Source organism: Pteropus medius, unplaced genomic scaffold, assembly GCF_902729225.1.
Source record: "Pteropus medius unplaced genomic scaffold, Ma_sr-lr_union100, whole genome shotgun sequence".
NCBI classification, from domain to species: domain Eukaryota; kingdom Metazoa; phylum Chordata; class Mammalia; order Chiroptera; family Pteropodidae; genus Pteropus; species Pteropus medius.
In genome coordinates, this window is record NW_024340692.1 from 4,884,969 (window position 1) to 4,900,609 (window position 15,641).

Below are 15,641 nucleotides of genomic sequence, written 5' to 3' on the forward strand. Positions count from 1 at the left end.
CCAAAGTGCAATTAATATATAGATTCAACTAAAAATGTGATAATTATACCTGCAGACAGCCTTCACTGTGAGTTTGGTCAAACTTCTAACTAAGAGTGGCTGAGGGAAAATATTCATGCCACTTCTTTTATCATCTTGATATTTCATTGTCCACCAGTCCTCGACTATGTTCCATATGAATCAACACCCCCTTGCCACCTGATATCAAAATGATCACTTTTTAAAAATTCTGAGCTGATATTAATTATGGACTTTCTCAATGCCTCCTTCTGTAGTTGATCAGAGTTGGATTCTAGGGTACAGGGTCTTCATCTATTATATTTCTATTGCTCCAGCCATTTCTCTTATTATTGGTAACTTCACAGAAGCATGGAAGATTAGAACTTGAAGCCCAAATTCTTCTCCAGCGCTGGGCACAGAGAAATATCTCCTCTTTGACCACTTCACCACATTAAATATATGCTGCAGTGAGAGACACTGAGTAGTCAGTCCGAGCTTTTATCAGGAAGTGAACAACTTTCCCAAAATATGTAAACTCTGAGTCTCTTCCACTTTGCTGAAAAGAGACCTCAAACAAGTCCCTTCCTTATCCTGCTGACTCTCCTGCTGCTCCCTTATAGGCCACCAGCAGCAATGCCCTTGAGAAGCATTGCGGGAAATACTAACAACAGCTTTTTGGAGGGTTGCATCTCAGACATTAGTTTGACAAAGTATTTAACAGAAATTTCGACTTTAATTCTCTGGCTGGAATGTTGGATTGGCATGACTTGATTTAATTTTTAAAAACGAAAGTTTAAAGAATATCGCAGTATTATGAAACCTCCTTTTCTGATAACTTCACTTTATCCAAGAGGGAAAGAGAGAGGTGAAGACTGGTGTTAATTAATTGCTTGCTATGTGACAGACACTATATTGAACTCTTTCACATATATTATTTCCTTAAATCTACACCAAAATTGTGTGAAGTAGGTATTATTAACCTTACTGAAAAAACTGAGACCAGAAAGGTAAAATAACTTACAAAAGGCAACTCACTCAGTTCTATCTGACTTACTATTTCTTGCTGTGTTCTTGCTATTAAACTGCCTAGGATAGCTACATGTACAGAATTACCAAATCTTCCTCAACCCTGCTTCAAAATCCCTCCCTTCTTTTCTTCTCTCCAGTAGAGAAGAAATATTCTCTCTTCTTTCCCTTTCATATGTGTCATTGGGTCTATCACCTCTTGCCTCCCTTCTGAATGTGCTCTATTTTGTTTTTCTCTCCTGCGTCTATACTTTCTCCTTTTTCATTCCTTCTGCTAATAAGACATAGGGAGATAGTGGTGGAGAGACCTAATTCTAGAGGCATACTGTCTTGGTTCAGCCACTTACCAGTGGTGTGACCTTGAACATGTTACTTAACCTCTGTCTACTTCTTTGTCAACTTCTTTGTAAATGAGGAAAATAGTATGTTACTTACAGGGGTGTTGCAAGGTTTAAATTAATTAAAATACGTAAAAGCATTTGAAAGACTGGCTAGTACATAGTGCTAGTTATTATTATTGCAAGCAGGGATCTTCATTCTAGAACCGGAAAGGTGATCTAGTCCCTCATTTCTTTCAGTGCCAAACTGTTTGGAAGAATAACTTGTGCTCACTTCTTCTACTTCTGCCCATTGTCTCCAACTTCAACCACTTTATTAAAGCCGCTCTCTTAAAAGTTATCCTTGCTTTCCCACCAAATCGAATGGCTCTTCTCATCTTACTGGACCCTGTTAGAGCATTTGATGCTATCTCTTTTATACTCCTCTTAGATGCTGTAGTCAATGCTTTTGGTTCCCTGGGCCACACCCCCTTAGCCCACTTCTGACTGTAGTTGTGGTTGTGGAACATACTGTTCACATGCTCAGTGCCTGGCCCCAATGTCCAAGTGTGTAGTTCTACTTTTCTGCCTCAGGGCTTTCTCTGAAGCAGCAGTGGCTTATTCAGCCCATGTCCAGGCACAGCAGAAAACTCTGTGAGGGCAGCCTTCGACCTGTGGGAACTAGTGGATGAGATAAATATCCAGCCTCCCATCCTTCAGAAGCACAATTTGAAGCATACTTTATGTGGTTCTTCAAAGGATCCCTAGCAGCATTGAGCCCCATAGCAGTAAAAACACCCTGTGTTGCTATTTCTTCTTTCTTTCCCTTCTGTCTCCATCTCCTATTCTGAAATCACTTCCCAAAGAAATTACTTGCACCAAGGTTCTTGTCCCAGGGTGCCTTTCAGTGTAATCTGGACTGCAACATACTTTTTCTCTGCTTCTCTGGGAAGAGAACTCTAGCTACCCAGAAGATTGACAGGGAGAGGGAGAGTAATGTAGAGGGCCACAGATGACCTAAATATCACCAAACTCACAATGAATGGTATGTCATAAAGGATACCAGAACACTTGTAGATAAGTCATTTAATCTCTGTAAGTAGGTTTCTGTCAGTAAAATTAGAATGATAATACCTGGTCCATTTACTTCATGGAGCTGTTATATGAAATAAAATATTAGAAACAAAATCATTTTATAAAATAAATTGAAAAATAAAATTATAAAGTACTTTATATGTAAACAATGGAAGTATATAATTACCTCATACCACATTCGTTGTTGCTAATTGTCTTTTAGGACTTTCATGTGTAAAGTGAAATGAGAGCCTGTTTGACAAGTTTGGCTCATTATTTTCAATACTTTGGATGTTGAATATCGTTTCCTAATTGCTAAAGATTGAAAACTGTAATAGTAATTATGAGTGCCTCCTACTAAAGCAATACCTTGTATTTTCATATCAACCCACACATCTTCCTTTACAGGAAGGCTGAAATTACAGTGAATATGGGTGAAACTCGTATTATTTCTAGTGCTGTTCTTTCAGCCATGGATGAAGACTCACCCAGGGAGAAGATTTACTATTTACTTGAAAGCCTTCCCCAAAATGGGCAACTTCACCTTAAGGTTAGTGGCCTCTTTACTTTATTTTTCAAAATGAATATAGCGAGTATAAATTTTCTCCATACACAGGTTTCTATAACTGAACTTATTCTCTAATAGCCATATTTTGCCTAGAAGTAGAAAATTTAATTTTCCAAGTTTGGAGTAAACTCATACTATTCTAAAATTTCTTACTCAACTTAGGTTAAGTTCAACCAATATTAAGGCTCCCTTTCTCCTAGGATTGCACCTAAATTTGAGGGGAGGGAGTTACCAGAGTAAAAAGCAAGTTGTCTAGTATCTGCTAAGAATCAGTCATCTTTTGAGATTATCTTCATTCCCACCAGATTAAAAAAAAATGTCTTTCAATAGATTTTATTTCTTAGAGGAGTTGTGAGTAACAACACACTGATTAAAATTTATATGGGGAGGCAAAATACCCGAAATATCCAACACAGTATTGAAGGAGAACAAAGTAGAAGGCCTAACATTGCCAGACTTACTATAAAGCTACAGTAATCCAGACAGTGTGGGTTTGGTGAAAGAACAGACAAATAGATCAACAGAACAGAATGGAGAGAACATAAATAGATGCACACAAATATAGTCAATTGACCTTTGATAATGGAGCAGAGGCAATACAATGGAGAAAAGATAGTCTTGTAACAAATGATGCTCACCAGTCCGATTCAGACTGTGTGCGTGATGGCCAAGGATGAGCCCAACGGAAATTACAGATTAGTCAATTGTGAAGGTCACTTGAGTGATCCCTCAACATGTTTATTTGAATGGTGTATTAAGGCTAGCAACAATGACTACCAACCATCCCCAACATGATTATTTGACTGAATGCTTAAATTTTAATGTAACGTAGACACAGTCCTCTAAAGGCAGCAAGAATTCATTCTGTGTGGAACAGCTTGATTGTCTTAGACTGTAGGTACCATAGAGAATCAATGAAGAGCAGTCACTGATTTAAACTGAGGTACAGCTGTGTCCTTATTTCATTTCAAAGAGTAATGGAGCAGAAATGCAGTGAGAGCTCACACATTTGGGTGGCTTGGGAACTGAAGTGTTTTGGATCTGTGAAAATCCAGATGGATCCACATTCCCAGTTTGGCACTACATGATTCTCTCCCAGCTCTTTAGGGGTTCTCCAAGTCTCTCCAAGACCAGAGACTGAGACTTCAGGGTTCTTGTTTTCTTCTTGAGTTTCTTTAGTTTTCCCCACCTTGAGTCTGACTCTTAATTTCTTCCTCTTTTGGGGCTTGAAATGATTTTGCTCAAAAATTTGGGAGTGTGAGTGGAGAGAAAGCAGAAGATATCTTTTCCTGTATTTACTTCCTGGGAAAAGGTTGCAAAGGAAAAAGTTAAATAGAATTACAGACTGTCCAGTTTAAAATCTGAAAGAGAATCTGTTTTAAAAATTAAATTTGCAATAGATCTTATGATAGAAACAACAAACTTAATTATTACAATATAATTGGGAGCAGAACATACGTTTGTCCAGGCATCAGGCGTGCAAAAATATTAAAGAAAAGGGAACTTTACCAGATAGAATGACAACAAGGGATGTGGTAACAGAGGAGAAGAGGACAATGAATTTTTGCCAGGAACTGGGAGACTGTGCAATAATGTATCAAGGAAAATGTTTTTAAATAATCAGTTTGAATTTCTGTTTTAGTTTCTTAAACCAGACAGAAAATGTGCAAGATAATATCATATAGTACATTTTAAAAATGACATTTTTCTTAAATAATGTCAAATGACTTTTATGATCTATTCTTGGGGAGACCTATGTTGAGAGAATAACAATTAAATTATTCATCAGATACAGATTTATTATTATTATATTTTCTAATACTCTCAGCTTCAGCTCCCCCTAGCATATGAACCTCTTTTAGTTGAAAATACCACAATTTCTGAACTGAATTCTGTACAGAACACATGCTTAACTAATGTTGGCTTATATTTAAAAGATTCTGATATTTGCAATTATATTTTTTGCTGACTCAGGGTAAAATGTAGAGAATGATAGGGAGCTTGATAATTTCCATTGGGCTTTATTTGGTAAGGCTTAAAAATGTATGGGGCATAAGTACATTCATTTTATCTTTGTTTTCTTCAGGTAAGTTCTATAACAAATCAGTTTGAAAATACGGGTTTGATTAATTGTACAGTACATAAACTAAAAAAAATAGGAAACCTCAGGTGAAACACATTTAATATTTAAAGAATCAATTCTAGCAGCTCAATTACCCACCTGCTCTCATTAATTGGAATATTTAATCAGCTATGATTGCTTATGATAAATACCTTGGAAGTAGCATTGCTGTTGAATTGCCACATGATTTTGTCAAAAATCCTTTGGTTGAAGCTATTTCTTCTAAGATCTTAAATTATTTTAATATATTTTTTGAAAGGAAAAAATAAAGTAAAATAATAAGAAGTTGAGTTTGGAGTTTCTTGGAAATATCATTTATATTGGAGATTTTCAGGGAACAGAGAAAATGTCTACTAACACAGCTTGGAAAGAAAAAAGCACAGGCAGCTGACTAATTCTGGCACATTTCAGATAGGGAGGGACTGGGTCCGTCTCTATCCTGGCATGAAATGCACTCAGGAGGAAGTGGATCTGAACTTGCTGAGATACACACACACTGGGGCAATGGATTCCCCAAACCATGACAGCTTCACCTTCTACCTCTGGGATGGCGACAACAAGTCCCCTGCATTTGACTGTCACATCACCATCAAGGATATGGAAAAAGGTAAAAGCATTTCTACCAAGGTTTATTGGGATTAGCTTTTATAACCAGAAGTGAACTGGTGTAAGCACTCACAGTTTTTCCTTTTTCTTTTTTCCATTCTTCCTTCCTTTGTTCTCTTTCCCTCCTCTTCCTCCTTTTCTTCTTTTATTTTCTCCTTTCATTCTTTATACCTGAAATTCCATCATCTGTGATTCAGTCCTTTGGCTCATCATCTGCTTTGCCTGGGATCTATGAGGTTCATAAGAGTAGCCAATCAATTTGTTATTTTCCGTATTTCAAAAAAGCCTGTTGGAAATCCAGCCTTGCCCACAATGTGACTGCATATGCTGCTTTAACTGTCAGGGTGTTTTGCTTTAAGTAAGATTTTGCCAAGTCAATGTGTTTTATCTTCATAAAGTGGAGTTTCAAAGAAAAAATATTTCCAATACAATAATAATAAAGGAAATAATAAGTGCATTTTAAAATAAAAAATAACAAAATGAACTTTGTCACTGAAAAGGTGACAAGTTATTGCTCTTTTCACTTTGGAAATTATAATACACAAACTTTAGGGTCAAGGGAGAAGACTACAAGATAATATGCTTATCTTGAATTAATTAAACAGATCATTTGCATAATAGGACTCAGAACATATAAATGGTGAAAGTAAAAAATACTGGAAAGAAAGCTGAGCAAGAGATACCCAACTATCATCTAGAGGTTATATGAGGAGGATCATATTTCATTCATCTACATAGTCCAGGATCTATATAGTCCCAGGACCAAGCATAGTTTTACATCTTTAGTACATGCTTGGTAGCATAAATGCTTTCTTTTTTTGCCTTGGCAGCCAGGAATCTCAGAGCTATATTGAATTCTTAAGTGCAGTAAAAATCTTACTTCATGTGCATGGTAAAATTATAATTGTCCTGAATCTTTTAAAACAAATTTAGATTGATTGATTCCAAGATGTTTATTTTGGGCTGTATAATAATACATTTTATTTGTTTGTTTCCTGGTTATAAAAATATATTATTTCCTTTAAGTTGACTCTCAGATAAGCTAGATATTACTGTCCACATTTATTTCTCTCTGAAAAAGTAAGACTTGTCCAGGCAAATGCAATACAAGTAATATATCAGGGCAGACAACTAAGCATTAGAGCAGATTATCTTATTACCTTAGCACAATGCATTCCTGGGGAGTACAGTAGGGGTGGAGGAAGGTTCTGTTCCACACAGCAATCTGGGAATTCTTTCTAGCGAGAGGATCTTTCATCTCTGAAGACTTTGGAGTCACTCTGGAAGCGAGAAGCAGAAGACAATGAGAGAATTTCATGGGCTAGGCTTGGAGGTACCTTTCTTCTACACATCCCAGTGGCCAAATTGCAGTTACATGACACCTTATGGGAGGCTGGGCAATAGAAATTCTAGTGATGTGCCCAGGGAAGAAAAGGAAATGAGGCTGGCAAGTGCCTCACTAATCTGCTGCAACTGACATGTGATTATTTTCTAAAAGGATTGTGGACACTTACATCAAGTTAATAGGTACATTAACCTATTAACATTATTAACATTGTCAGAAGTTTCAAATTTCTTCTTTTTTTTTTTTACATCTTAGTTTTTTAGATGTATCCTCTTTTTTTCTTAGCATGAGTTTTCCCAAGTTGCAGCATAATTTTGTAACCACCATTGTTCATCTCTAAATGAAACCTGCACTGAGTTGTTAGGCTAAATCATAACTCTAAAATTGAGTATTTGGGTTATTTCTATTTGGGAGGTATTATAAATAACATTAGGCCTTCCAATGTGCTCTGTCTTCTGATTTGGACAGTGGCTAAAATGATGTGAAGATCTTTGAGAGGAGTTTAGAAGGACATCATCTAAAGTTGACCCTACTCCATACTCTGCCGTTACAGTGTTGAAAAACTATTGAGGCAAAACCCAGATGCTCTCTCTCCCCTCAGATCCATCTTTTGCTCCTGATGAAACCTCTTATGGGTGAATTTTGTTTTCCCAACCTTTGTGCATTCTTCTCACTGCTTTGATGTGTTCATCTTTATTCCCTCTGAAGCATGTGGGGCTAGGGTTTTGATTTAAAGTAAGGATGGTCATTGAGTCTACACTGGACATAAGTTGCATGACATTTTGAGTTAAAAGCATAGTATACCAAAAAGACTAAATTGACATCTAAAACAAGGTTTCTCAAATGTTGGTACTATTGACATTTTACTATTGGGATGTATGATATTTTGTTGTAATGGACATTCTTGTGCCTCGTAGGACATTTTGTAGCATCTCTGGCTTCTAGTACTAGAAGCCAATAGCGATTCTCAATTATGACAACCAAAAATGTCTCCAGACATTGCCAAATGTTCCTGGGAGGAAAATGGCCCCTCACTGAGAAGCACACAGCTAAAGTTCTACCTCTTTGATGTTTTATTTTCAGTTTTTGTTTCTTCATGGGACTCAATATCTTTTCAAAATTTTATTGACCATTTGTATTTTTAAATTTAGAATTGGCTTGACATTTACTTCACTCATATTTTCTTTTGGATATTCATTCTTTTAGTATTGATTTATAAGAAATCCCTATATATTAAAAAGAGGGAACAAAATAATATAGTTCGAATTTGTGCTCTTAAGTCAGATGGCTCCACCTTTTATTAATTGTGTAATAATTTGCAAGTTAGCATTTCTACACCTTCGTTTCCTCATTTATAACCCGGAAGTATGATAATACCCTACACTGGTGTGAAGGTGTAAGATCCTTAGCCCTGTGCCTGGCACAAAGTAGAAGCTCTGTATTTTACTTATAACCTTTTTTTAATGTTTGAAATTGTATTATAATCTTTACTTTGTAAAACTCTGCTCCATTAGCCCACGTGTGACCTACTCTACTTCACTCATCCATTCGCTCATCCATACATTCTTTTTAAAATACTTAACAAACACCTGTGCGATCACCATAGGATTCGAGGACTGGAATAGAAACAGTAATGAACATCTACCTCTGTGCATTTCCCATACTCCAGAGACAACCACCATCCTGAATTTTGTGCTAATTATTTTCTTACTTTCGTTTACAGTTTTCTGAGACTTGCTCACAAAAGTAACAAATACTAATAAACTACCTCTGTATTGTATGTAGCTGTAGTTCATTCTTGTCACTATTATGTAAGAGTTAGTTGTATGAATAGACCACAGTTTGTTTACACATTCATCTTTCGAAAAGGCTTTGGGTTGCTTTAGTGTTTTCAGTTACAAACAGGGCTGTGATGACCATTCCGGTATGTGTCTTCTGGGAGCCAGCATACATGTTTCTCTCCAGTACACAGCTGGAGTGGAATCACTGGGTCAAGGCATGTGTGCTAGATATTAAACTTTTTACAAAAATAATGGCAGATTGTGTAACAATTTATACTTCTACCAGAATCATATGAAAGAGTCTCTTGATCTACATCCGCTTCAATACTTGGTGTCATCAGACTTCTACATTTTTGCCAGCCAGTGGGTTATGAGATGACCAGTTATTTTGTGATTTTGATTTGTATTTCCATAATTATTGAGATTGCAAATCTATCTGCATTTTTATTGGCTATATGTGTTTCCTCTTCTGTGTTATATCTTCCTATTTCTTTTGCCTAATTTTTTCATTAATCATAGTTATATAAACCTTTCTACATTGTATGAGTTTTGAGTTCTGCAGCATTTGACCTTTATTTTTTACTTTTACCTTGGACGTTTTATTTTTTTGAATTGGATTCTTGACCACCACCTCTTCTGCTGTGCAGGTGATATTGTCATCCTTGCAAAACCACTTGTGGTGTCTAAAGATGGCAGAGGTTTCTTGACGACCACCACTCTTCTTGCTTTGGATGGAACAGACAAGCCTGAAGAAGTGCTCTACGTCATCACCTCCCCACCGCAATATGGCCAGGTGGAATATGTCCGCTATCCTGGAGTCCCCATTACAAGTTTTAGCCAAATGGACATAGCAGGACAGATAGTCTGCTATGTACATAAGAGCAAGGCACCTGTCTCCACTGACACATTCAGGTGAGCCAAGGAAATGTTTCAGAACCCTTTCCCTGTATTAAAATTTAGAAAGACAAAATGAGGGGAAAAAAATGGGTCATTTTCTAGCTCTGGTATAGCTATGTTCTTCTTCTACTGCCCAGCTGTATAAAGGTGAAGGTACATAATTAAAATGACAACAGCAAGGGCAAGAAATCAGGACTTATTTAAAAATAAACACACAAGCAGATTTAAACGCAAGCTGTTCTACGAGGAGGAATGTGAAGAGCTGAGGATGCCAGCTAAGGAGAGACATAGAAAAATAATTTATCACTTGTTTTAGTATGTTTTTCTATATGAAGAAAAGGTATTTACTAGTAAACATTTGGCATAAGCAGACACTGCCTTGTGACACATTGTGTTCTGGTAACTACATCATAAATCATGTTGTCATATAGTGGATCATATTTCCCCAAAGAAACAGTATTATAATTGGGGTCTGTGCACCTGTTCAGGGATTCTGTATCAAATAAATCATTGGAAATAACAATCTGGTGAAAAGGCAAAGATACAACATTAATAAAAGTCGATATTCATTTAAAATATTGAAATCTGTTTCCAGTCACATAAAGCAAGAGAGACTCTAGAGGATCTATCCTCTAGCAGTTCTCAAAGCTGGCTGAACTCGAGGTCCTTGATGCAAATATAGGTCTTCAGGGCGGGGGTGAGAACCATGAAATTTTGGACTTGCCTTTGAGAGAACTATGGTACATATCCAACCCTGAGTTTTACCAATTAAGAGGGAGGCACTGAGAACATTAGTTCATCTGCCATATATCCAGGGCTTCTGGATAATTTTCATCGCATCAGAACAAACTCTTCAAAAGAGCTCTATAAATGTAGCATAATCCTGTATTATTCAGTGGATTCCTATAAACTATTAGGTGTACTGTTACACCCATGTTCAACTACCACTCTCTATTATATATTTTATCTATCTAAAGTCAATATGTCTGCTATAAACACTGTTTAAACGTCAGTAAAGATGATTTTGCTTATCTTTAGTATTTAGTGTGATTAATGTAGTTCAACTGTTAAATAATAAATTCAGGGAAGTTTGAACTAATTTCTTTTTTTCTTTTGATAAATGTCCTTAAAAAGTGATAATCATTTGATAATCATTTGATTGATCACTATCTTTATCACCGATTCAGTGCTTGAATGTTACTAGTCATTAACAAAATAAAATGAGATATAAGGATTCTTCTTCACACTGGTTCTTTTGCTCAAGAAGTGGTATAGAATGCTCGTTGAGGCACTGGCTTGAGGTCAATTATGGCCTCCCTTACTTTGTCCATTTACTTCCAATTATTACCTCCACTAGCCTACATCAAGTCACACATCCTCCTGCGCTCCTATTTCCTCTTCTGTGAAAAGGAATGATGCTTATAGTACCTGCCTTACAGAGTCATTGGGAAGTTTAAATGAGCTTATACATATAAAGTACCTAAAACAAAATGTGGCACATAGGAAGAACAAAATAAATATTAGCTGTTATTATTACTACTACTATGGTTGTTATCATGTTTTTATATTCTTTCCTTGGCCTCCTTTTCCCCTTGGATTTTTACAACACCAAGCATAGTCTTAGAGGAGGAAAGAAGTTACAAAGATTGTTCTTTTTTCCATGTTTACTAATGGAGAGTGATAGTTCTTGGTTTAATACATGTATATCAGATTCTGGGCTTTTAATTTTACATTTGTTTTTTCAGAACTTCTTGCTCTTTTCTATTCCTCCTTCCCCCCAGTCAGTGCCCACTAGAGAGTCTGGTGAAGACATTAATAACTGTATTGGAGAAACCAGTGTCCCTGCTGAAGAAACCAATGAATAAATGTGTAAAGATGTTCAAAAACGAATGTTAGGTATTAATCAGCTGGTGGTAATGAGCTGAGAGTGAAAAACAAAATCTCCATATGTGAGGATTGGTGATACTGTAAAGTTTTCCTAATTTATACTCATAGAAAGTCATACTAGATGGCATTTTAGAAATCATTTATCCCAGGAATTTCTAAATTTCTAGATCCTCAAGAGAGTTACTTAGGAGATTTATATAAATACGAACTCTTGGGCCTCACTGCAGAGAAATGACTCCGGTAAGTCCTGTCCCAGGAGTCTGTATACTTTAAAGCTCTCCAGGAGATTCTGATGCTGTCAGGACCAGCAATCACTGGTCTGGTCCAGTCCATTTTTCTAAATACGTTCTGAAAAGTTTTGAGGATATACAGAAGCTCTCTCACAGCCTCCCAGAGACAAAAAAAATGAAGGGGTTGAATTGGTGAGGCTCTGGGTCCTCTCCCCAATTTATTAATAGAGCCTTTTTTGGTTTTGTGTTTCGATGGTTTGATTTTTGGTTTGTTTTGCACACTAGGCTTCTTCTGGGCAAGGTCTTCTCTTAGCAAAAAGGCTATGGCTCTATTTCTTAAAGTGAGTGATTTGTACTAGCAGTGATATAAAGATTCAAATGAGGTGGGCTGGCACAGGAAGAAGGGAATCAAGTGTGAGAAACTATTCCCTTTTAGTTCTCTCCTTCCTTCTGATGATTTCAAGAAGGAAGTCTCAGGTTAATGCTAATATGTCCTTAACAGCTTTTCAATGTTTACCGTTTTCCCATTTTTAACAAGCAACAATACCTATTTAGAATTAAAAACATACTTTTCTTACATGTATTTTTGTAGTATTCAGAAAATTTTTAGTAAAGTTTTAGTTTTCAATAGTTAAAAGATTTCCTATCAAGTATATTTATTTAGTAAAAAAAGTCAGTTGATATAAAGAAAAATGTTATATAATAAGAGTACAGGTATTACAGGCAAATGGCAAAAATTATGAAGGTGAATTTTGAATGACTCAAGATTAAGAAACAGGTCTATAAGCAGAGAATAAACAAACAACAAAGGTTGAAAGCATTGATTTAGCCCAGTCCTTTCATTTACATGAAGGAAAGCCAGTGTTGCTTGAACATCTACAACGCATCAGTCTATTAGACTCTTTAGTGTATATATTTCCTTCCACCAACCCCTTAAGAGTGAGGGTTTGTTCCCATTTTATGCATGAGAAAACTAAGGGTCCAACAGGCAAAGAAAGTCACCTTAACTGACATAGCTGAGTATCAGAGCTGAATTTGGGCCGAGATTTCATTTTGGAGAGTTCTTTACATTATACCTCATTGTACCAATAATTTGTGGAGAATCTGTACTTAATGCAAAGGAACCTCCTCAGTGTGTCATTCTGATATTTGGCCAGCAGTTTTACGTATTATAATGGAAGCATGTAGCATCTGCCCAAGACCCTTGTTTTAATCTTGTCCTTTTCCTAACCGAATCATGGACTGCTGTGTTGTTTGTCAAGTGGCGCTAAACCAAAGCTGAAAGCCTATTTTAATGAAAGTATGATCATGGTGCTTTTAAAAAATTAAATATATGCAACCAACCTAATCACCTAAATTTATGTTGCTTGCTGTTAAATCTGGCAAGGAATTTGGCTGGGTAGTGGAGATAAATTCTGTGGCAGAGGATTTTTCCCCCCTTCTCTTTTTAATGTAAGATACGGCAACATTAATTAAACAGGGTGTGGGGCGGGGGAGTTTAATGGTCAGATTTTACCTTCTGCAGAAATATTTTGTGAATCATAAATTTCTCCAGCATTGTTTGGTGCTGCTGGCCTGGAAGAAAGATTTGGCAGCACATTCGAGGACAGATGACACCAAGTGATTAGCAAGCTGACTTCAGCTGCTGGCAGCCATGTACTAAAAGAACATGCTAATGTCCTCCATTTTGACATGCCGGCTGGACTTTTTTTTCCTGAGGAACTGGCTCTATTTATGATTCCATTTTTATCCTTTAAATGCCATGACAGATGGCAGATTCTTCAGCCAACTCCATTGCCAGGAAATGCAGAAAGCCTGAAAGCACCATGGTAATGGTGAAATCAGACCAGGCAGGCACCCAGACAAATCTGAGAGTCATTTCCCAAATTTCATCAGAACAGTGGTCATCTTGGCTGTGTCGCTTCTCAGGGAAGTATAATAAGGGAAATTAAACAAAATAGACTCACAGAAGGGGCCGCTACCTCGACACTTCCAGCTTCTTAACCTTGGAACGGATGTCATCGTAGCAATGGCACTGTTGTTTTAAAACTTGAGAATACATTTGGAGGGTTTCTGTTGGGGGAGGGAGGGGAACATTTAGAATATCATCTGATTAACTTTTGAAGACACGAACAGCACTGACCTTGTTGTACTTGTTCCGCTAGGCTTATTTTGACTGGGAAGCCAACCATGACTGTGCACTCTGTCTCTTTGTCTGTCTTGTCTGTCTCTCTCTTTCTTCCTAATAGTGTTTAGTAGTTTGCATTGTTACTCGTAAAAGTGAATGATGTGTTTGATCCAGTCATGTTTAGAAATTGCATCCTTTTCACCACTGGCTTATTAGCTTTAGGTCAATGCAGACAGCTGCCTTGGTATCCCAGCTGGGAACACTGGCCTCAGTAAACATATTTCTTTCTCTTATGTGGTCCCTGCCCTGCTTGCCCTCATTCCCATCTGTCTGATGGCAGGCTGCCGATATCCGACATGGTCAGATCCCCATCATCAGGCAGAGAAGAGTTTGAAATGGACAGCCTGAATCATAAGACAACTTCAGTGACCTCACACAGGTCACACACTTGTAGATAAATGCAGCTGTCCTGATGATGAGCTTTGAGGACCCAGTTAGGAATTTTCAGAATTTAGTCTCTAGAGAAAATAGTCAGAATCACATATTCAAAATGGCTGCCTCCGGTTGAGCCCCTGTCAGTCACTGGAGCTCCCACTTAACCTCCTTGCTCATGACCCCTGTCTCTCCCCTTTTATCCCTTTCCTTCTCCACTGATATTTGACATATTTTAACGGAGCAAAAGTCTTTAAGTCCACAATTAGTGCTAATACAAAAAATACATGTCTTTGGGTTTAAATTTGTGCTAAACCGTCAAAGGCTGGTTTAAAACTCTTCACGAGAGCATATTTTGAAATAGGGATCTGGAAAAGAATAGAGAGCCAGTTTATTTGTGGAGGAGGGTAAAATGGGAGACATGAAACATGTTTATTGAGGGATTAAATGGAAAAGGGGGAAATTGAAATCACTGAGGGAACGCCTAGCTTCCTCCTTGTTTTACTTCTAATCAGGTGATAGGCTTCAGAAAGGAAATGTGCAAAAATAGCAGGAAAACCATAAATAAAGGTATTATTCCATGAAAAGCTTTTCCTGAGAAGTAGACCATGATTTTTATACCTTATAATGCATATCACTTGACCTTTGAAACTGTCGAGGTGTCTAATAAAAAAGTTGATATTTTTCTGGGTCCTCTTCTATTTTCTGGGTCCTCTTCTATTTTCTTTTTTATAAAAAGAACTAATTTTGTAAACATTTCATAATCCAGCAGTGAAATTACTCTATTTGGTTAGAATTTATTTATCAAAAGTTCAGCTTTATAAAAGGAAAACTGATTGTTTTATTTTAAGGAAACAAGGTGATTTGCTCAATCTACAATTCTAAAGTTAATTCAATACCCTTATTCAGGCTGTAAAATAATGCTGTGGGGAAAAACCAGGTCACATTCTTTACAAGGTAGGTGTGTGAAATGTTGAAATTTGCTTTGTTATATTTCTCTTAGCAATTTTAAGGTTTTGGACATATATTTACTTTTCTATGCATCATATTTTTCTTGCAGGCAGTCTTATCAACTAGATAATTAAAAAGCTCAGAAATTTTAGCCTCGCCTTCAAAGCAAAATCTGTATCAGCCAAACTCATCTCCCTTTACTTTTTGTCCAGCTGCTCTTTTCCCTGAGTCTGTGCCTCAGGCAAGCTGGTCCACTTACTGCACTCACACAACCTGG

General features: G+C 36.9%; 1 protein-coding gene across 7 annotated transcripts in view; it reads left to right on the forward strand.

Annotated features, from left to right (window-relative positions):
• The window catches only part of FREM1 (FRAS1 related extracellular matrix 1), a 138,289-nt gene that overhangs the window by 80,421 nt on the left and 42,227 nt on the right, over window positions 1-15,641 (forward strand). For 5 of the 7 annotated variants that reach the window (XM_039875149.1, XM_039875056.1, XM_039875193.1 and 2 more), the window contains 3 exons: window positions 2,826-2,967; window positions 5,519-5,714; window positions 9,487-9,751. In XM_039875149.1, the coding sequence (XP_039731083.1) occupies window positions 2,826-2,967; window positions 5,519-5,714; window positions 9,487-9,751 (603 nt within the window). Of the gene's footprint in view, window positions 1-2,825; window positions 2,968-5,518; window positions 5,715-9,486; window positions 9,752-15,641 lie in introns of those variants that run through there. The other 2 variants (XM_039875469.1, XM_039875386.1) reach the window with 2 other exon arrangements.